Source organism: Orbicella faveolata, unplaced genomic scaffold, assembly GCF_042242905.1.
Source record: "Orbicella faveolata isolate gen_17 unplaced genomic scaffold, um_ofav_v1 contig_25, whole genome shotgun sequence".
NCBI classification, from domain to species: domain Eukaryota; kingdom Metazoa; phylum Cnidaria; class Anthozoa; order Scleractinia; family Merulinidae; genus Orbicella; species Orbicella faveolata.
This window is the reverse complement of record NW_028301553.1, coordinates 17,783,434-17,806,370: the sequence shown is the minus strand read 5'-3', so window position 1 is coordinate 17,806,370 and position 22,937 is coordinate 17,783,434. Positions and strand designations below refer to the sequence as shown.

General features: G+C 38.2%; 1 protein-coding gene across 4 annotated transcripts in view; it reads left to right on the top strand.

Annotated features, from left to right (window-relative positions):
* The window catches only part of LOC110059904 (phospholipid-transporting ATPase IF-like), a 46,886-nt gene extending 23,982 nt beyond the window's left edge, over positions 1 to 22,904 (top strand). Inside the window, exons 20-40 of one of the 4 annotated variants that reach the window (XM_089293811.1) lie at positions 77 to 145; positions 239 to 312; positions 536 to 639; positions 958 to 1,029; positions 2,548 to 2,589; positions 2,710 to 2,777; positions 3,554 to 3,608; positions 4,055 to 4,123; positions 4,238 to 4,317; positions 5,211 to 5,299; positions 5,856 to 5,929; positions 6,522 to 6,770; positions 7,155 to 7,214; positions 7,774 to 7,901; positions 8,915 to 8,973; positions 9,386 to 9,462; positions 9,667 to 9,732; positions 10,429 to 10,532; positions 11,419 to 11,605; positions 16,371 to 16,444; positions 17,722 to 20,194. In XM_089293811.1, coding sequence (XP_089149937.1) covers positions 77 to 145; positions 239 to 312; positions 536 to 639; positions 958 to 1,029; positions 2,548 to 2,589; positions 2,710 to 2,777; positions 3,554 to 3,608; positions 4,055 to 4,123; positions 4,238 to 4,317; positions 5,211 to 5,299; positions 5,856 to 5,929; positions 6,522 to 6,770; positions 7,155 to 7,214; positions 7,774 to 7,901; positions 8,915 to 8,973; positions 9,386 to 9,462; positions 9,667 to 9,732; positions 10,429 to 10,532; positions 11,419 to 11,605; positions 16,371 to 16,444; position 17,722 — 1,801 coding nt within the window. In that variant the 3' untranslated portion in view covers positions 17,723 to 20,194. Of the gene's footprint in view, positions 1 to 76; positions 146 to 238; positions 313 to 535; positions 640 to 957; positions 1,030 to 2,547; positions 2,590 to 2,709; positions 2,778 to 3,553; positions 3,609 to 4,054; positions 4,124 to 4,237; positions 4,318 to 5,210; positions 5,300 to 5,855; positions 5,930 to 6,521; positions 6,771 to 7,154; positions 7,215 to 7,773; positions 7,902 to 8,914; positions 8,974 to 9,385; positions 9,463 to 9,666; positions 9,733 to 10,428; positions 10,533 to 11,418; positions 11,606 to 14,512; positions 14,995 to 16,370; positions 16,445 to 17,721; positions 20,195 to 21,393 lie in introns of those variants that run through there. The other 3 variants (XM_089293810.1, XM_020766628.2, XM_020766622.2) reach the window with 3 other exon arrangements.
* Positions 22,905 to 22,937: the final 33 nt, after the last annotated feature.

Genomic DNA, 22,937 nt, shown 5'->3' with positions numbered 1-22,937 from the left:
TTTGCAATCCTTGTGCGCGCGCGAAAACTGTGTTCGGCCACCTTAATTCATTGATGTTTCGTTCCACTGTCAACAGATTTGGTGTCACATACCAGGGAAAAGTTGGTGATGATATTGAAGTCCGAGTTGATGGTTTAGTTGAGAGGTTTGTGAAACTTATTGTATTATTAGACAAAATTAGATGTGTTGCAATTGTCTCTTTAAAAACATGAAATTAATGAAGTGTGATGTATTTTAGGTACACTCTTCTCCATGTTCTTGAATTTGATTCAACCAGAAAGAGGATGAGTGTGATTGTTAAGTCACCGAAAGGTATGTGAGACTTCAGTACATAGTCAGAGTTATAGTGTCGACAGAGACGACAACAACAACAACAAGAGCAACAACACCAACAGTTGTAAGATGTGTGTATTAAGAGATTTAGAGATTTCGACTGCATCATCAACAACAACAGTTTGTTTAGACAAAACAGAGAATGGAGAGTTCTATGCCAAAACATGTGTATATTTTAACTGACAAGTGATTTGTGTCGCAGATGAATATGTGATGTTAGTGAAAGGAGCAGAGACAGCTGTGTTGGATCAACTGGCCTCTGGTCCAAGAGATATTACTCTTGATCATGTCAATGAGTATGCAGTGGTATGTAGACTTGTTTGTCCTTACTAAACCAACCGGCAAAACTAGGAAAGGCGATCGTAATGATCTTGTACAAACCAGACTTAAAACAAAACCACTCGATGGGTGTTTGTGATTTGCTTCTTGAAAGAACGGTGTTAAACTCTAGTATAGTTAAAGACAGAACTGGACTTCACATTTATAAATCAGCCATATCCAACAGGTAGTGAAATCACTGATCTAACAAACTGTTTTGGCTCTTTTCCTTAACGAAGGCATACCTTGACAGTTATGCTTTTCAATAATCTGATCTAGGTTGGGTTATTTCGTTGTTTTTACTAGAAAGGACTCAGGACTCTAGCTGTTGCTCGTAGAGTACTTTCAGAAGATGAATATGTTATAATGGATAGAAAGGTAAGTACAATGTATACATTACCACACTCGACACAGCCTAACTGAAGTATTAGGTTGTGGAGTGATTATCAATACCAACAAAAAAACTAAATAGTAGTTCTGCGAGAAACCATTCTTAATTTTGACTGGCAGAAGGTGTGATCTTCAGAAAATAGATCCTCTCCAGCCAAAACATAAAATGAAATGCAAAAATTCCCAAAATATAATTACGCCGGATCGGAGGAATTTAAGTTCAGTTTAGTACTTGGGATTCAGTTAAACGTACATGTAGGTTAAAATGTCCTCTCATTTTATGATTAAAATACAGGCTTGTTCCTTTTATTTTCAAGAATTCGTATTGTTATGGAATTATTTGGCCTTTGGGTTTAATGTACATCTCGTTTTAAATTTCTTGTTGTTATGGTCAAAAAATGTCTTTAAGAGGAAAACAAAAGAAATACTTTTTGAAATTCTAGCTTCAGAAGACTGTTATATTGATCTTCCAGAAATCGTTCAAAAAGTAAAACTGAATTTATTTTCCTCTTAGTATGTATTCATTCATATCAATAATATCGTTTTGTCACAACTGTTGTTAATTATTATTTGTAACACCGTTGGTTTGTTAGTGGTCTCTGGTCATTGTTGTCAATGTTAGTTTCTTTAGTTCTCTTGTTACCTTTAGTTGTATTTAGTTGTACTTAGTTGTATATAATTCCTGTAAACATGAACCGCCTAGATTAGCTCAGCTACCCGCGGGCATGTTATAATTGTACTTTTAATTGTAAAACACAATAAAATGTTATAATGGAAACTGGAAACTAGCGAACAGCTAAGTGTGTATTTGTCCACGTTAAATAAAGTATGTCTATGTCTATGTCTATGTCTATGTCTATGTCTATGTCTATGTCTATGTCTATGTCTATGTCTATGTATGTATATATGTAAATGTCAAAGGTTCGTGATGTTCTTTTAGTTTTGGGACTTTTTTTTAAACCCAAACTTTCCAATTATGAGCTATTTTTGGATCTTAAATTTCATTCCATGAAATCTTTTTATTGTTTTCAAAATTGAGCCTTTGCCCAGAACGTTTCTACTTGATACGTATATTTTATCCGTATAAAACAGTTGACAAAAGAAGTTTTCTGTACTGAAGTGACTCTGTCCACTTTCTGCTTACTATACGTATTGGTACAGACAAAAAGCAAAGTCTACGTTTCATCCCATCAGGCCAGCGCCTTATCTCCAGTTTTTGTAGCGTAAAACGACTAGGATTATTTATTCTTTCTTCCCACCCCTAGATGGCATGCTAGCCCATCGCACGGTAACCTCCAGCATTGAATTAGTACTCGTAAGTGTTGAGATGTACTGTGAGAGTTACATGCCTTTGCCAAGAACGCAACTCAATGACCCAGGCCAGGTCCTGTTATCTACATTATTCTGTAATTACCATGTCTACAATCTCAACCATGCAACCCATCCCCATTTCCATCAGGCTTCTTTACTTGCTCGTGTTAACCACTGTTATATTTCACCATATAGCTTAACCAGGCCAAGCAAGCTATTAATGACAGAGAAGAACAGGTATTGTTGGTTTGTTTTAGATCTGTTCTATTCTCAAACCTGTTCTCAGTTTCCAGCCTGCATGTAGGGTTTTTTAGCTTTTCATGTTCTTTACTAAGTTATCTTTTGTTGAATATTCAGCTAGCCCGTGTTTATGAGGAGGTGGAAAGAGATTTGCATGTCCTTGGAGCAACAGCTGTGGAAGATAGGTACGTAATATATCAAACACGAAAGACCGTGTTTGACTACATTTCCAAACACCGAGAAGGAAGTTGAAAATACGATGCGCAGCGGAGTATTTTTGACGTACCTCGAGGTTTTTGGAAATGTGGTCAAACAGTTTGTCTTGAAAGTTTGATATATCTTCTCAATCGAAAGTAAAATTGAGTAGAAAAATCTATGGTAATTAAGATCAGATATCCAAACATCGTCATTTTCTTTGTTTAAACTGTTGAATTATTCATGAGATTGAGAAAAGTCTTGTACGTTACTATGGCCTAATGCTCTCCAACCTGCTGGAGAAGTAAGGAATGGAAATTATTAAGGTTCACTCGAAATGGTTTGGCCATGATCCCGAGGACAGGTCATAAGATGGTCAAACGTGAAATATCAAGAGGATTTTTGATAGCCAATGAAGACTTTCTTTTCAAACCCATGCTATGTTTTCAATATATATGTTGAAAGTGCGAAAAATCTCACTTTAACTTACCCTTAAATCACGTTCCTCTATCAAGTTCAAAATTAATGGCTATGTGCCAGATAGTTGCTTAGTTACATGTAGTTTTATGATGAGAATGTTATGTACAGGCCTGTCGCAGACTTTAAGCCCGCTTTAAACCAGACCTTATGTTTTTAATATTCAGTGTTCATGAAATCTTACCCTACGCTGTTGCCTCGTGTGTTTCTATTTAGTTTCGACTTCTTTTTTTTTTTTGACAAGAGCAGCATCACATTTATTTGAAGTATTTGTCCTGATTTGTTTCAGATTGCAAGATGGAGTTCCCGACACAATAGCGGCCTTGCGAGACGCTGGTATCAAGGTAGGCGCAAATTTTAACATTATACCATATACAGTGCAATTGACAAAACCTGAAATAGTTTTAAGAGAATCTGTGCACAACATTGACTGGCACAAATCGTGGGAATGAGCTCATATGAGCTAGGCGCAAAGTAGATACAGAAACGCTAGAAATCTTAGTCGAAGAAATCAGCCATAAATGATCCGAAAAGTCAGATAAACATCTAGGTCCACCGCTCATGCCAGGAAAGGAACCAATCTAGATAACTAAAGGGAAATTCAATGGACAAAGTCGAGGACTGCTGTTACACAAGACAACTCGAAGGCCTTCAGACCTCTATTTTTGTGGTGTTGAACTACATAATATAGCTCCTCATTATCTCAGTAAACTGCAACTATCAGTATATCATTAGATTCCCAGAACATCTCACGACCCTTTCATGGTTTTGTTTTCTATGTGCACTGTAGGTGTGGGTTCTCACAGGAGACAAGGAAGAAACAGCAGTCAACATCAGTCACTCATGTGGACATTTCAAGGTTTCAGTTGTAGCTTTCATACAGTGTTAGCGATAGAAGAGTTTCTTGGCTGTGTCTAAAGTGATTTCGTGATGAAGTAATGTCTTTGTGACACTATTGTGCATTTTTCTTTAGACGGGAATGGAAATTATGTTTGTGACAAAGAAACAGTCAGAGAGAGAATGTGAGGAGGAGCTCGTCAAATGTCGTGACAGGTAAGTTAGGTTGTGTATGTTGTGACAAGTTCGTTGTGAAAGTCATTGGTTGTCAGTAAAGTTACTGTATGTCATGCCAAGTAAGTTGTTTCTTTGTACGTCATTATTCACTGTATGTTGTGACAAGTGAGTTTTGTTATTCACTGTCTGTCGAGACAAGTGAGTTGTGTTAGTGACAGTGCCTAATGCTACTTGCTTGTTACAGTATGTGAGACAAGTGAATTGTGTTAGCCATTGTATGTCGTGATAATTATGTTAGTTGCGTTAATGACGTTTCATGTTGATTATGGAATGTTCATTGTATGTTGTGTTAAGTATGTCGTGTGTGTTGTGTATTAGTCATTGTTTGTCGTGGTAAGTTCAGTCTAAGTTGTGTTAATCACCGTATTGTATGACAAGAAAGTTGCGTTTGGCTTAGTATAGAGAGGTGTTTAACTAAGTGTCATACAGCGGTTTTCAATTGAGTGTCGAAAGTAATCAGACAATTATGTTGTAATTGGTTTGGTTTTGGTTTTACAGCACTAAATTGAAAATCGCTCTAAAATCAAAACCAATGCAATCACTCTAACCAATCACAAAGGACACAGACAATCGATTGAACCAGTCAAGACTTGAAGTAAATGTATGTAGCCGACGCAGAGCGTGGGAAAACACGTGTAAGCGTTTCACGATTTGTTTTGGTTTTACTTCTGATTGGACGAAAAAGTGGCGCGTGTTTTTTTAATCCCATCGTGTAACGTAGCAAAACCAATTACTTTTCGACTCTCAATTGAAAACCGCCCTAAAAGTTCACGGTGAATTTAATTGCCAATCACATAGCTGTACTCAGAATAAAACACAATCTTGTTCAAAACAGTGATTTTTAACGGTGGTTCTGTTTCATTTTACTTTAGGCTGTTCCAAAGTCCTCCGACACAAAAGACGCCTTATGGCGTAGTCATTGATGGAATTAGTTTAGCTCATGTTTTCAAAGCTTATACAGGTAGGTATGACTGCTTGATGTATATTTTAATTTAGAATATCTTTGGTTAATTTTATGTACAGTCTGTGACTTTAATTTGGTAACTTGTGGATTTGTGAAAGCCTCATCTCAACTGTGTCACCATTTTACTTCGAATAACTGTAATGTTTAACTCAGCTGGGCTTTTCATTCAAGTCTACCTTGAGGATGTGGGGTATTGACTTCCACATTGGTGTGACAGAATTTATTAATATGCTCAATATCTCATGGGATTCTAGCCCGTGTGTAGACCTCTGCACTCATGCTCAAGGATCCGGTGCCTGTATAATCTGAAACATTTGAACATTTTATGACTTAGAACCATAATCTTAAGATGAGAGTAAAGAAAATTTTCCTTTAAAAATCTTTTGCTTGTATAAGCAAACAATCAAAATATCATGTTCTGTTGTTGGCCTATGGGCTGTTACTGTTCACCACTGCATTTCCTTTCTGGTTATTTGCCAAAACTGATCAGGTGACACAGTCTTGGATGGACCTTATTAGGCGATAAAATGACAGATATTTGTTTCCATTCCAGATCTGTTTGTAGATATCTGTCGCGAATGTGTTGCAGTATTATGCTGTAGAATGTCGCCATTACAGAAAGCTCAGGTACTTTACATAGAGTAATAGCAGTAATAAAACCAGCACGGCGAAGTTGTTAGTCTATTCTAATAATAAAAGAAAATATTAAGTGCAGGACAGGAAAAAATTTTGAAATCCAGTCGCCCAGTGGGCTAGTACATTTCAGTTTTCAGTTGCCCCCACTAAAATATTACTTGCCAAATAGGCATGCAAGGTTCATGCCTTGTCAACTACATCATTCACTAGGTAGTGTCTATAATCTGTGATAGACTATAACAGAGGACGAACGCGAGCAAAGTATGCTTGCATTTTAAATTAATCCATGCTTTCAACTCATTGTTTTGCTCATCTTGCAGTCTTGTTTCAAGTTTTGAAATTGTTTTTTTTTTTTTGGCAATTATCACTAACAAGACTACTGAGGCTAATTTCACGCGCGCACCAGACCATCAAACTTCCATTTTCACTTGTCCAAGAGCAAAATTTACTTCTTCCGGGCAGTCGGACCTGGTGTTTTTTTCCCACCTTGAAGTGATTGTTTGTTTTGGTATCCTGTTGAAGGTAACTGCCGTATCTAATGTATAACTTGTCTCTTAAGCAATGAGTTTTGTATTTTTTGAAGATTGTACAATTAATGAAGTGTTCCCGTGAGAAGCCAGTCACGCTTGCTATAGGTGATGGTGCTAATGACTGTGGCATGATTCAGGAGGCTCATGTCGGTATCGGCGTCATGGGAAAAGAAGGTCGGCAGGCGGTCAGAACCAGTGATTATGCTGTAGCCAGGTTCAAGTTTCTCTTAAGGGTGCTTCTTGTACATGGTCACTGGTATTACGTTCGAGCCGCTATTCTGGTTCAGTACTTCTTTTACAAGGTAACGCATGCGATATGTACCCTTAGCTATGCTTTTACGTGGTGTACAATGCATATTGTGTATACAAGTGTGTATACACAAAAAACCTAATCGCAGTTGTATATTCACCGTATTTTACCAAGAAGCGTTGAATAACTAAGATAGTTATAGTCGTGTTGTAAGGTTAAAATAACGCATTTTAAGCAGTGCTTAAAAGTGTTGCATTGCGATGTAAAAATAATAATAAGTAAGAAATTACTTCATCTCGTGATGAGTTTTTAACAAATATAACGGTCGAGTAAGTACTAGAATTGTAAAATTCCTTTGATTGTTGAACCCTGTAATTAAGACTGTTGCACAAAATAGTTTAAAAATTCAGCTACTTTTTTTCCCTCTTTGTTTCAGAATGTGTGTTTTATCACACCGCAGTTTTTTTACGCGTTTTTCACCGCTTTCTCCGGGCAGGTGCGTATTCTTTTTAAAATAATTTACAAGTAGAAATTGCGACTCATAACCTTCACAAGCCACATTCTGCTGTCCGCTATTTCTCCGCTAGTTCTGCGCTAGTCACCCTGATGATTTGGTCTAAGGAAACTCGTCTCTTAAGGTAGCTCAAAACAGTTTCCAGCTCTTTCCAAGACCTGGATTTTGCTGAGTCTTTATAACCATTCTTTATCATTTGATGTTACAATCATGTATCAAAAAACTACCCAATCATTGGTGAACACGTGATCATTTTCGTTACACAATACTATAGCAACAGTGTGACCTGCTAAAAACACCCTTAACCATAGCTTAAAGGGATTATTATTCAAAAACGGCACGGTGAAACTTTTTTATATGATCAGTTTTTGATTAGCAGAATAAGGCGCAACTTTGGACAAAGTTTTAAAACAATCTGTGTATGTAGTTCAGAGCCACCTTAAGGTTTTGAAAATTTAAGTTGGCTCTGAACCCTATGTACAGAATTTTCTTGCGTGTGATTCCTTGTAACTTCTGTAATGATATTCTGTTCTGTTTGCAGCCTTTGTACCACGCATTTTTTTTAACAGCTTACAACATTTTCTTCACATCTTTACCGATTCTCGTGTATGGTATTTTTGAGCAACATGTCAACAGTGATGCCTTACAAAGTCAACCTCGTCTATACAGGTACGTTATGTGCAGTTTACTTTTGATTTGAGGCAGCATCGTGCAATTTTGAATAAACAAATATTCGTCGGTCAGTCCTGCTTGTTTGTTTGTTTTGTCAGTTTTTATTTGTGACTTGAACGTAGGGGTGAGATTGGTAGCCACGATTACTAGAGAGTTTTTTCCACCAATTTAAAGACCAAGCAGCATCAGGCAACATTTCCTAGCAACTTGTCCCAAACCCGTACTGAGTTGAAAGCTGTAGGAACCTGTACTTATGTTGCGCTTGATAGACATATTGCCCGAAACTTACACGCTACTGCATGTTGCCTCGGCTTACAACGCGGCTGAAAAACTTTGAATCCACAATTGTTGCACGACAAGTTGCAATAAACTGTTTACTGTATTGCTTCGCCTAACAAACATTGGACAGTTATTTGGAACCGAGTAAAATACAAACAAGCCAATAAGAAACCAACTAAGGGGAGTTCACTGTCCCTTTAGCCGTTTATTCCGTTCTGTAATCATCCATTGTAGTATATAGTACTTCACTGCGATTGGCTGAGAGCAGGCCAATTTGTCGCTGATTTTTCATTTGTACTGCAGTGCAAATTAACACGTGCGCATTGTTAATTTTCGCAGTCATTAATAAGCCAGTAATCGTGGAGCGGTTTTCAGTTGACTGTCGAAAATAATCAGGCAATGACTGTGATTGTGATTTTGGTTTTACTTAGGTTTGAGATTGGCTGAGTTGTCTAATTGGTAATAGGGTTGGTTTTGGCTTTACGACACTCAGTTGAAAGCAGCTCTATGAAAGCTCGAGCAACTCAGGATTTTCACTACTCAAGATATTTGGGAATTCTTTCAAATAGTTAGAAAATTTTCAAATATCACTCGTAGTGTAAATCCTAATTGCACTCGCATTTAAACGATTACTTATGCTTAATAATACAAATGAGAAGTTTTAGTCCTCAACGTAATCTTTTCAAGTAGGAATTCGTTGTAAATAATTAATTCTTCACTTTTTGTCACAGGGACATTAGAAAGAATTATCGTTTATCATGGACAGAGTTCTTCTTTTGGGTATTTTCCGGTGAGTAAATGTTGTTTGTAGCCATCTCAAGTGATATTGTCCCTAGCGCATAGTCTCATGACATCTAAAGAGGCCAATATCACGTAATCTCGTCCCCAAGATCTTCTCCACTTTTCAAAATAGCGGGCGTTTCCAGGGTCTTCTCCCTGCGAGCCGCCGTTTTGAAAATTGTCGAGAAGGCCCTGGGGACTAAGTTGTAATATCGCAAAAACTGTGAAGTCATAGGGAAACGTTGGCGCTGGTGTTAGCGTAAGTATTGGTTTGTATGTAAGGCAAGACGTTATTGTAAAACCTGACGAAAGTTGGGTCCTTGGAACACACAGATTAATTGCAAATTAATTTTACACCCTTTGTGATCATTAGATAATGTTTACAAAGTTGTAGAGTTTAACGATGTGTTTTATGTCTTCAGGATATTGGCACGCGTTAGTGTTCTTCTTTGGATCATATTTCTTTTTTCAAGGTGACACATTAGGACCGGCCATGTGGGTACGTTTATAAGGAATTGAGCATGCCAGAGAAACTTTGAAATATTTTCATTGAAATAATTTCTATTTTGTGCGTGTTATTTCTTGTTATCACTCCAAGAAGTAATTGTTTTCTTTTGAAATTAAAGAAACTTTAAAATTGATATGTAAGTAATAGCAAGTAGAATTCTACTAAGGTACATCACTCCATTCTTTCTTTTCCTAGCAATATGGAAACTGGTCGTTTGGAACCTTTGTGTTTACAGTGTGCGTCATTGTTAGTAATTTAAAGGTAAGTAATCAGTATCTAACGGTTATTATATACGTATCAGTGAGGGAGTGGTCTTCAAATGAGATTGGTAAAACTAAGTAATCACTCTGGCCCGTCACAAAGGACACGGGACAAGCGTTGCGTGACCGCCAAGTTAAGGGTTGCGAAGGAGACTAATAATCCAGTGAACCAAGCAAAACTCAAAGTCAATACATGTAGCTGGCACAAAGCGCGGGAAAACGTGTGCGAGTGAATCCCGATTGGTTTTGGTTTTACAGTGGAATTCCGATTTCTCGAACCCTCATTTCTTCGAACCTCCCGATAACTCCAACCAAAAGTCATTTCATTCCCTCATTTGAACACTGTAATTTTAACTCTGATTTCTCGAACTACCCGATTTTTCAAACCAAGTTTCGTTTCCCCTGGAGGTTCGAAAAATCGGGATTCAACTCCACTGTATTTCTGATTGGATCAGATGGACAAGGTGGCGGGAGTTTTTAAACCGGTCACTAACCGTAGTAATGCGAAACCAAGGCAAATGCCGATTACTTTCAACGTTCAAATGAAAACGGCTGTTTTAGACAACTTGGCAAGCACCCTCATAAGATATCTGCACTACATACGACACTCCTTCGGCTGCGCGACTTCATCAAATGAATGCGGTGAACACCAGCCGATTGATGGAGACTGATTGTTCTTGTTCTTGTTGTATTGTAGCTGGCGTTAGTCACGCATTACTGGACATGGATGAGTCATGTTTCTACATGGGGTTCGATCGTTCTCTTTTTCCTCTCTACTATCACATTCAATAGCGAGACTTGGTTAGTACGAAGTAGCAGCGTTGTTATGTGTAAACTAGGCCGTGATGTTTATTCTTGATGGTCTCTATTGTAGACAGTGCAGCACTCTGTTCTGGTGTAGACATGTTTTTAATAAGTTTTATGCCACAGTTGAGGAATGATCTGAAAGAGAACTTCCATGCAGTGGGTAATAATAATGCCTTTGAACGTTTGTTCAAGCAAGAAATTACGAAATTACCCTAGCCTCAGAGTGAAGATGTCCATAGAAAGCTTTTTTTTTTTTCACTTTTCTCAACATTAAATTATGTTGAATTGGTGATGTAGTGTAGTCGAGCATTAGGAAAAGGATCGAGTGCCCACGGTACTGTATCCTATAGCTAAAAATGTTTCTAGGGACAGATACACGAAGGCCTTTAGATAAAGATGTCTCGTAACTATTGTTCAAATACAAAGGACTGTTGTTACGAAACAATGCTCAGGGTGCATCTTAAATTAGGAGAGCTTCGTAAATTCAGCCTCAACTGGTCTTCATGGTACTTCTGCGAGGACTAATAGAGTTTTAGTTTAGGATAAAATTACCTTAAAGGTGATCATGTTTCATGGAAATGTTCCAAGCTTAGCCCCTCTTCATTTGAAGTTATCTTGAAAAGTTAAGCCTAATTTTTTAAAGTTCGTTGTTTGTAATCCGTGTTAATCTTCTCCATCCTTAACTATCCTTATTCCCTTATGATTTTAGTATTAGCTCTGTGGTGTTTTTCTGTCTTAGTAAACTTTTACTTTGAGGTTTTCTTTAATTTAAAGGTAATTTTGTTCATAGCCAGAATAACTCAAAATAACGTGACTAAGCTCCTTTAAGTAAATAGTGTTTCGATAATGTTTAACTTTTGTTTGATATTTGTGTTTACAGGAAGAGTATCCAGTTAACCTTCAGTGACGTCATATCACTAGACATGTACAAGTTGTTCTTTACACTTTTCTCTCAAGGCGTGGTGTGGTTGGCACTCGTGTTGCTGATTCTTATGGCGCTGTTACCTGATATTGTCTTCATGTTGATTGGTCGCCATTTCCATCCTTCAGAGACACAAAAAGTGCAGGTAACTGTTTTACACATCTTTGATGGTAATGAGAAATTTGTCTAAGAGAGCTGGAATTTTCATGAGTTTGAGTTACTATTTCGAGTTCGAGTCAAGAGTTTGAAAAAGGATATTTTTTGGTCAAATTTCTAAGAAAACGTTCCTTGTTACATTTTGGAAGTGGAAGTGGAACTGGAACTATTTATATACATAGTGCAAACACCAATGTATGAATATATACTCTCGGCAGAAATGAAAGCTAGCCATTCTCGGGCTAACTGGGATGTCAATCAATCTTGAGTGCTAATTAAGCTTTGACTTAAACTAAACCCAAACTCCAACTCATGAAATAGACATTACCCCAACATAATGTCTCTGGGACGAGTTCAGAGTGTTGGTACTCTCAGAGAAAATAGCTTCTTCCAGGCGTTCAGTTAGTTGGGGTGCAGCGCGAAAAAATGGCACAATGAAAAGTAGGGGAGAAGCGCGGCGCGGCCAGTTCGTTCGCTCCTCTCACCTAGCCTCTCTCTCCTTTATTTCGCTCCGCCAACCAAAATTAAATTTAGTGACGAAAGCCCAAAAAACTCAATTGAGTAATGGTGCTTTAAGGTAATTTAACACTTTCGGCAAGCTTTTTTTCTCTATCCTTTACCAAGGGTTGTTCTTTCCTTTTTGCGAGCGACTCGTTTCTTGTTAAGTTTAACCCAAAGACTCATTAGGTTTTTAGTTTTGTCTTGAGAAGAAACATACACTGTTGTAATAGTTTAGGAAGCTGTGATATGATCTAGCAATGAAGCTCTAAAGTGATAAGCTTTCTAGCTCCATTTTGAAAATTGAGCTGATTGGTGACACCTACTTAGTAACAATACTGAAAACCTAATTAAGATTCATTCAGTCAAACAGTTAAATGTGATGTAAAAAATAATTGAAATGAATTGTAGTTTAGTAGTGCAAAAGTTCTCAGTTTATAATTATAAAATAGCATTACTTACCTCAACTGCTTTACTTATCTGAACGTTCTTCTACTCGTAATGAATCGCTTGTGTGAAACTCAAGCCTAGTTCAGGCTTGTGCGGCGGATAAGCACAAGCATTTGTGCAAAGGAAAAGAGGTCGATTAGCCGATTGATTTGTTTTTGGAAAACCCTAACCTATAGGTAACATTTCTGAAAACGCTAAATAAATCTTCCAGGGAATCTAAGAAGTTGATGTGTAAGTTGAGGTTACTTTACATATATGACGCTAGTTTGTAAGTGCAAGCACAGTGCTGTTCAGATGTCCGAGAGACCTATACGCCAAGTGAAATCCGTAGTCCCTTTGACTTTCATTTAACGGTGTAATGTGCCATGAAGGGGATTAATAAAGGACCGCCTGCCATGACACTACTCCGGTTGTCGTTAAGCCTCAGCACAAGGGAAAGAAGATGTTCTTTCTCTTGCGCGTGCTTGTACGCTTGCGCTTTTCCTTGTGCCTCCTCTGTCAACACGTGCGGATCTTGTCCTTGTGCTTGCGTCATACGTGTTAACTAGGGTGATTGTGCCAGTGATTTGATAATATTACGATGTAACTGACTGACGGAAACGAGAAACCGCTGGCGCATGATAACAAAGATGGTCGTGATAATGACGTGTTGTCGATTACTGTAGTGGAGTGAAGGATTTGTCGACAACAAAACTTCCGGGTTTGCTTTCCACAAAAATAGGTAACGAAACTGAGTCATGTAACGTTTTGCACACGCGCAAATTTTTTGGTATCGATAATTATTTCTCCCGTCTGCGAGGGCCATTAACACTTCACGGTAATGGAATAGACCGCAAACCCATCATGAGTGGACCCCGGCAATGCTAAGAGTGTGGCGGCTTAACTTAATGCTTTCGTCTCACATCATGTACGCATTGTTCATGGACGGGTCGTATATTATTTTCTCTGTGTCGAAGCGAAACCTCGTTCATCTCCGTGGATAACTTCTCCGACTACGCCTTCAAAAAGGTAAAATTCTGTCACAGCACTCGTATTTCAATTGTAATAATAACCCACACTAAAAGCAATCTTGTTTTTTTACACATTTCCGCTTTTAACTAACCTTGTGAGGTTCATAAACGCCTAACATTACTAACATCAATAATTTGCATGTCCAGTTATTGTAATGAACTGAATACAATAAATTAAGTTTCTAATATGCATTTTATATACGGCTGCCATCTAGCGTGAAAGTTAAGTTCTGTGTCGTTTTTCATAGCAATATATTTCTCGGTTCTAAATTAATTTTCACGTTGACGATTTCCTTAAAAGCACTTAGATTAGGAGTTACACCGCGTTTCCTACTTAACAAATCTTAGTTAATAGAGGGAAATGGCTAGGAAGGTCGGTAAACATCACAGAAACAACAAACAAGTTAAGATTTATGTTGGAAGGTCCTTGACCCTGCACGTCTTTTGTTTTGTGCTCATAAATTATGCATGAATTACGTAATCGCAATGCTTCTATTGGTTAGTTGTATGAAGACACATAACCACCTTTTGTATTTTGTCAGGTTTTGTACAGGGTCAACCCCAAAATAACCAACAATAACAACAAAAGTAAAAAACTTTGCCAGGTTTCCTATCCATTTCCAGCTATTATCTGTGTCCAAATATTTAGTTTGACAGGTGTAATAAAGTAGTTCAATATTTTTATTTGTGCATCTAATTTACCTAGTAACACATCTTTTAGCTTGAGATCCACTCTTTTGCCAGAAACAATCTTACTCATGATCTGTTCGGCTTCTGCTTCAGTTATCTTGGAAGTTATATTAAAGCCACGCACTCGCTGCACTCATAAAAAACATTTCCTTATTTTGTGTCAACTTTAACAGTAAAAAGAAGTTGGCAGATTTGGTTAAGTTGTAAATTTGATGGTCATGTGCTTAGTTAATGATATTTGTTTTCAGGCTGGTACCGCTGCAGAAGGTAGAGACTCGCTTGTGGCTGCTGTGGATACAAATGCCATATTGTCTAACGGCACATCAGAGGTTTCCACTCAAAGTGACGTGTCACTGATTGAATTAACCGGTAGCAACGCTTCTGATTTAGCAACTTGGCGAGTTTTGGACTTAAATTAGGGTAGTTTGAATTATACAGCTTAGTCGCTTGAAGCTTCTATAGAGATGTTCTCCATATCACAACCAGACCTTGAATAAGTTAAAATTCTGATAGCAAATTAGGACAACTGTAAAAATTAAGATCCTCCTTGTGACAGATTAACCTGGCCTTTTAAGTCTCTACAATCGATGTTACTACGGATTACTAATGACTTGATTTGTATTCTTACTGATGTTCAAAATGATAGCGAAGTCACGACTTTGGGTAGTTTTTTTTTCTCTAAAATGTTTTTCATAGGGTTTTGAAAGTTAATAAAATTGTTATTCCTGTAGTTGTTACAATTATTATTTACGTAACTAAATTACCGTACGGCAAAGAACGCCTGTCAGTAACTATCGAGCATTGAGCGTCAGAATTCGAAGGATTAAGAGTCTTGAAAAAACTGATCTAATGACCGAAAACTTTCCTTGGGTCAGTGTTAAAATGTTAAACGTGTTGAGGTATGCCAGTAAAATGGCTATCGAATGAGGGTTTCTGCCTTCGAAAACCTCTCGCTTAGGCTTGAATTGTTTTATTGTGGAGAATTTTGTTACAGCCGTGAAATTCTCTTCCCGTGAATGAAAGAGTTTCTTTGTCGGTAAAGTGTCAGAACTTCTATGTGCGGTTTGGTTCGCATAGTTTATAGCATATCCGCTAAACGGCTCTACATCCGCTGTTTCCACATCAAATTGTATTAAGAAATATTATATTGTCTGAGGAGAGGATAACCGGATAACCTGGAACGGAAAGCCTCGCGAAGCAACGAAGATCACAAATATACGTTTACAATATAAATATATTTTTACAATAATTGAGAGTCTTCCACGCTCATTAGTCGAAAGCTGTGGTCTATGAGCGTAGGCGATTAAAATGATATAACATGCAGTGCAACGCAGGTCACCGACTTAGTTTTGGAGAGAATATGCCAGGAAGAACACCCTAAATCTGAAATAATCGGGCTTCGTTAGTGAATAAGACCACAGTGTCTGTAAGCCCAAAGACATTGCAATTAGATCTTGGAGGTGAAATGTTCTCTGCCAAATATTGTTTAAGTGGACCTATTAAGTGAATTTGGTCAACTGGTGAGGTTCCTTTAAGAACAAGTTCGCATTTAGCGACCATAGTTTCACGCGCCTTGCTGCCTCAAGATGGCAGGATTCAATGTCCCGTGGACAGAAATCTTGGAATTTTTTTTGACTTCCCACTTTGATTTTTTGTTCATTTTTGGACAATGTGGAGATAATTGTAAATAAAATCTGTTTCTGGAAAGAAAAGTAGGGGTCGTTAAATCCAGGCAAAGCTACAGCAATGGCCATCTGCCCTATCACTGTTAATTTTATTACTTAGCGCGCGCTCTCATACATGACGTAGCGTGTGAATTTGCGTGTGCAGTAACGATGCGTAGAAACAATGAGCGCGAACGTCCTTAAGGGGAAAATTTCCAAAGAACTCGGTAGCTTCAACCAGAAAAAGCTTTCGCGGTGCGCGTGACTTCCCACTGACGTTACCTCTAATCCTCATTTTCTAATTTTCAATTTTTTCTAATTTTGTGTTTGTTTTCACTATCGTTTTCTGTTTTGGGTTGTGATATTTAATATTTTTTTTCTTTTGTTTCATGCTAATCATCTAATGGTCGCTGCCTCTCCATAACCCGTTCTTTCTGTCAAGGCGCAGGGTCCAAGGAGTGCCAGCAGTTTGTACTTTAATGTAATATGTCCTGAAGAGAGTAACAGGGACAACTAGTAAGTCGAGATGAACAATAACACGGCATTCAGCCACAGCACCAGATTGCACTGAGCGTTTTGTGTATTAGTTAACCCGACACCTTGACTGTTTTCATCTCGTAGATTTAACATACTGAATTTCAAACAATTTCAAGCAGTATTTGGAACACTGATCGAGAAATTAATTGTGACATTTTTTACTTTTTCAATCCAGTTTATTTTTTAATAAATCAGGCTTTAGAATTGGAACTAATTTTTGTTGATGGCGAGTTATGATCAAGACTGGGAGCGTACTGTCATTTGGATGACGTAATTGAAGATGGTCAGCTAATATTTTCTCTGTACAATTGTTTCTGAATTTTTGCGTGTTTTTGTTTGAAGTTTGAATTGCTGGCCAAACTTCACAGTACCCCGGCATTAAAATATTCCTCTTCACAACCTGTTCCCGTGGTCTGCACTCGCGTTCACAAAATGCAATCAATAGTACTGATTCGTTCTTGAAGCGAAAGTCAAAATGGAAGCAACGGTCAAAATTTCTATATTCCTCATTCTTGAAGCAACCCTTGACAACGAAAAGTAAAATAGTATAAATAATAGACAAAACATAGCCATTCATTTCAACACTTTGTCGATTTGAAATTCACCGACTATGCGACTGCAGACCGCGGTAGCAGTTCAGTTCAGTTCAGTTCACTTATTTTATAGTCGCTAACTGCAAGCCGGCAGATCGCGGTAGCACTTAAGGCTAATTCAGGTTCATCAACTGCGGACCGCGGACCGCAGTAGCACTTTAGTCACTACAATTAATTTATTTTATTGTCACCCACAACGCTACTATGGATCGCGCTTAACTCAATCATTCCATATTTAATGTTTCTAATCGACTGCGGACCACGGACCACACCTTTTAGGTCGATGCGCCTTCCGAATGGCCAGGTATTCTGCAGTTCTTGGAGGTGCTAACCATTGCGCCATTCTTTTTGTATTAAGCTGACACGGTGCTTGTCGTTCAGTTTGCCTCCGCGAGCACGGAATAAAACGGCAGCTAAGGTTTTTCAAGAAGTGAAACCAAGTGAAGTTCATAAGGAGTAAAATTTATTTCCTTCGTATCTCGGAAAACTCTTTCTTATTTTTTCTTAAAAACCGATCGAAACCTAATTACCATCTCTGCAATTTGGGTTTTGCCATACTTACTCATTTTTAGGCGTCAATCTGTCGCTCTCCTCCTTTACATGCACTATTAACAATCTTCTGGTGTTGAAGTGTTTTAATAAAACCTCTCACTTTGTTTTTAGGTGAGAGTGAAACATTCGCAGATGACATGGTTGTAATAATGGCTCATTTAAGCTGCTTCTCTTCACCTGATGCACTGTGGATATTCCTTACTTCTGCTAAGGCTTCAAACCAAGCTGTATACACATGTGTACCTCACTTGTGCCCAGGTCTTCTCACTCTTAACTCACACGTGTTGCCTTTTCGCACCTGAAATTTAAATTGTTTGTAAATTTTCAGAATGGTTACGTATGTTTCGCTCTGTGTTCTCGGCAATATCGTAAAGCAGTTAGAAGCTTTCACTCTTTCACTTGAAAGCGACTGATACCTGACGTGTGCTATAAATGAGTAAATCCGGGGGTACCCCGGGTCTATAACAGGTTAGCTTGCCTCATATTGATGGTATATATCGTTCTGGTGATAGGTCAACTTTCTTTGTGTTCTTCTGTAAAAGTCCTGTTAGTGTTTTACTCAAGTGTACAACAAAAACCAGTTTAATAAGACAGTTTAAATCCCTGTAAAACAAGAGAATGCGATTTTTGTCTCTTGTCGTAAACAGAGTCTTAAAATAAAAATGATAAAAATAAGTATTGTCCTAAACAAGGTAGACTTCTTGGGGTATTTTTGTAACAAGCAGGGTCACGACTTCAAATCCTGGGTGGTACCCTATACACAAACATGGGTCAAGTACCGTCCTCCTAAGTAAATACAAATTTATTCAGAAAGTACGTTTTGTTGTAATTATAAATCAGGTTAAAGAGATTAAACAATGTAGGCCGAGCATGAAAACCAGCATTCGAAGAAAACTTTTCTTTTATTATTTATTCAAATCGAAATCAAAAAAGGCTAATTGAGGCGGGCAGTGTAATAAAAAATACATTTAAGTCACAATTAACAAACACGTAAGCAAGTAAAATGTATGAACAATAAATCCAGTGGAACCTCCACAATCGGCCAGCTCTTTACAACCACCACTTGGACGGTCCATACAGTGACTTTTATTTTAACCTCTCTACAATGGCTACCTATCCATATGGGCAACAGCCACTAAAACCCGTCCCAACTACCAAAAGTAACTCTCGACAATGGCCAGTTTATCAACGACTGACGAACTGTGTAAAACCACATTGTTTTATTGTAGCGGGCCACGAATCTTGATCCATACCCCACGTCGCCGATCTCTCTTTCTGTAAGTTACTGTTTTGTTGATACATTTTGATCAAGTATTTTTTAAAGATAAAAATGTTACACCCCTACCTCCCCATAACGACCACCTCTCTATAACGGCGTCTTCCCTCTGTCCCAGGTGCTCGTTGTGAAGACGTTCGATTGTAACTGTTATGTAGCTTAAATTAGTTATCACTTTAATCACTTTAGCTGAACGTAACACACGTTTACGTCATATTGCTAATCTTAAGCTTCTTATCAGATATGCTCTCCCGAAGAGTGAGATATGGGTGAGAGTTTTGTAATTGTTTCCTCTCATCTCATGTTTTGTTCTTGAGATGTCTGTAAATAATGAAAACACATGAGATTTACTGAGATAAGTGAGCTGTGAGAGGGTTTCGTCCACTTATGAAGTAGAGGGGAACAGGGAAATGAATTAACGGAAAGGCAAATTTAGGTTAGGTTACTGGAAATATTTTTTGCTTTTGTTGGAACGCTGTGTTTCACTGACTGTTATTGTAAGCCATTTGGGAAATTTTAGGACTCGAGAAAATAGTATAAATATTCAGCAATACACTAACAAAGCTGTCATTATAAAAAGTATCATTACCATTAATTACCAAGAAGGGACACTTTGAGAATGTTCCGAGGTTAGCAAGGTTTTCTTATTTGCATTTCAGTTTTGAAACAGATCCTTCTTCTATTTCTCCTCCATCTTCAGTCTCCAGCTTCTGCTCCTGTTCCCCCTTTTACTCTTAATCCTTCGGTTTCCCGTTCTCTCCTCCTCTTTCTCCCCCTCCCCCTCCTCCTACTCCCCCTCCTTCTTTCCCCGGCTTCTAGACAAGACGTCGTCAACACATCAATAGTGAAAGAAAAGACCAGGGCTTTCTTGTAAACCGTTCACTGTGAACATAACACCTTCCATTTTTCTTGAACTTTCTGGTGTGCCACGAGAATCCTGAGCTGAAACTGAAACGGATGAGTATTGTATTTTCGCATGCTAGTTGTGATAATATTTTATCACGACTCTATCTTCTTCTACTAGCTGCGAGTTTTCGGTGCAAAACGACACATTTGTGCAATCTAATAAGGAAAACTGGGTTATTATTATTCTGCTGGGCGTTCATGTTTGCAGTGTCTCGGAAACAAAATAGCCAAAAGTAGAATTTAATTAACACAATAATTTAATACTCGTGTGAATTCTCCAGTCAAAAATGTTTCCTCAACAATCTCTAGAATGAGAGTTATTGTTTGAAAGGGGCGAAGCTCACTTTCTTTTTGCGTCTTTTTGTGTATTAATTGTAAATAAAGATGACATTTTGATCTGGACTTGTTGAATGAATTCATTGTTCAGTACGAAGCAACCAAATGTAAGAAATAAGACTAAAAACTCATTCACAGATACCCGAGGTGTACTGAAGATTAAGAACCGAACTGAAGCTGTAACACTGTGGAAACGTATGCATCTGACACTGCCAGATTATAATATAAATGAGACCAGTGAAAGCGGAAATTTGTCTATCGGAAACTGTTATAGTATGCTTTATAACGTTTCAAGTTAACTGCTGTTTGCCAAAGAAGTAGAAATGCAGCAAGAATTCATATTGAACGTAACGTTTGATGCACCTAAAGAGCTTCCGTGTGACTAAATGTAATGGTAACGAATAATTATTTGAATTGGCACAGTCGTGGAGTTATATTAACCAAACCAAATCACATCACTCCATTCTGGTCTGGCGCGGTCTTTCTGCTTGCAAATTTTCGACATCTTGATCTCCGTTTTAAACCCCATAGACAGCTGAAATGTCTTTGGCTGACGAGCTCAGTCCACGCAAAAACGTGGAAAGGATCTTTTGACGAGCTATACTTCATGGCGGGTTTATGTCAGTAAAACATTGCTATGACACAAACACACACAATCTTTGGAGAGCCCTTTACAGAGCGACAAAACCCAGCCTGGCTGCATAACAAACGTATTTTACAGGGAGTAATATGGCCAAATATATAAGACGCGCTTGCAGGGAATCATGGTAGTTGTATTCGTCATCTTGGACTGGTATTTTTGTTTTCGTGCATACAAGTACGCAGGGGCGTCTCCTAAAGGGAACTGGCTTTTGTGTTATTTGAATCCCATCGAAGGTTCATGAAAATCCCAGCTACATTGCAAACACACCTCTACGAAAAGAAAGGACTTAGTAACATGATTTTTGTCAAATGCTGCAAACTTTTTCTTTTCTTAGCGTGTTTTGGAGTGAACGTTTCGCGTGTTTAAAACTTGGTACTGTTAATGCGTAGTGGTGAGAAGTTTGACACATTCCCTAGCTAGTTGTCTATTATTAAGACGCGGGGAATGATGGGAAGGACGAAGAGAAGGGAAAGGGAGAGAGACTGGGTCCACTCTCTTTCCCATCATCCCCTGCGTCTACGAGATTACTGGAAAGGAGTTAGAGTTAAAGTTGAAGGTAATCTGGTGTAGAACTAATAAAAAGTTTACCTTGATCTGATGCGGTTTCCATTCTTTTGCCTAGGCTGAGTGGATTCCAACAAACAAGCACAAGTTGAGTTCAGTGTCGCACCGCAGTGAAATAAGCAGCAACAGGACACGCGAATCTATTGTCATGCTGAACTGCGAGGGAGGAAGTACAGTTACGCTAACTAACATGTCACGGTAATTCTCTGGACCCCGAGCCACACTCACGCAGTCAGGCTTCTTTTGCTAGCAGCAGATTTTAAGTGTAAATCGAATCATTTGTAAAAAGTGATGGAAACAACTAATGGAAACAAATACTCATTGATCTGTTGGGCTTTTAAAATTACCGTGTCACCGTAATTAACTGGACTACGAGGAAGGGAACCAACGTCACGCTAACATTTACTGGACCGCCACGAAGGAAGTAAGGTCACGCTTACTAACATGTCACGGTAATTTACTGGACTGGAAGGATCACTGATATGTCACGGTAATTGTTTGGACTGTGAGAAAGAAAGTACGGTCGCGTTGACTAGCGTGTCACGGCAATTCTACGGCTCGTTTCTCAAACTATGGCCTGCCATGTACTACACAAGCAAGCGATTTTGATGATACATGTGGGTCGTAGTCTGTTTAGTTACCTGCAGGGAAGAGGGAGTGGAAAAATTACCAAGCGAGAAGTAACAACTTTAACACAGGGTTGTCAGGTTCAATAAGAGATACAGTTTCGTTTCAAGTGTTTCGGAAGAAAACCGAAACAGGACTGTTAACTTACTCTTGCCATGAGGGAATGAAGAGTAAGAGAGTTTTAAATCCCGTTATTGGCCGTAATATTCCCAAAGTAATTCGTCTCAAGTTATTTTTAGAGATGGTAACCAGTTCTGCCGCGGATGTCGACTCGCACGTTGCGTAGATGTTTTCATTGCGGATGAAAATAATGCAGACCACGTGAGTAATCGCGTCATAGGATTGCCCATTTCTAGATTCTCCTGGAATTTCTGAAGCCGACATTAAGAGGCCGTTGTGGGGGTTAACTCTATCCTCTCTTTCCTTTGTCTTTTGCTGTATAGTAGTGACAGTAGCTAATGCTCGAAATGATTAATCTAGTGAACGAACGAAATTGATGCAAGTCTCACTGGAAGCTATGTTAATTTTATCTAATATCCGAGGCCAAAGCGGCTTCTGATGCTAGAGTCTCCGTCTGATGACGAGGCCAAATGAAATTCTGTGGTTTCAATTTCACCTGTGGTTGACAGAAATTTTCAGGATATTTGAAGTTTGTACAGAAATGCTTGATAACATTGCAGGGCCATCCTGCTGAGATTATGAGATGTACGAAATGTCATTCTAATGAAGTGGGATACTTCTCGACTACTCTGCTTATGATGTATAATGAAGACGTATAATGAAGTCCGCTTGACTGTAATTTTCAAATGCTCAAATATTTGAATAAGAAACGTAACATTTTTACGTGGTTTTTAATATATTTAAAATAAAAAAAGAAGTTTGTATAATCTGTACAAGACTTACTTGATATTAATAAAAGATTTCATTTTCTTTCTAAAATAATTATTTGATATGCAGTTCTCAATTCCCGTTTCG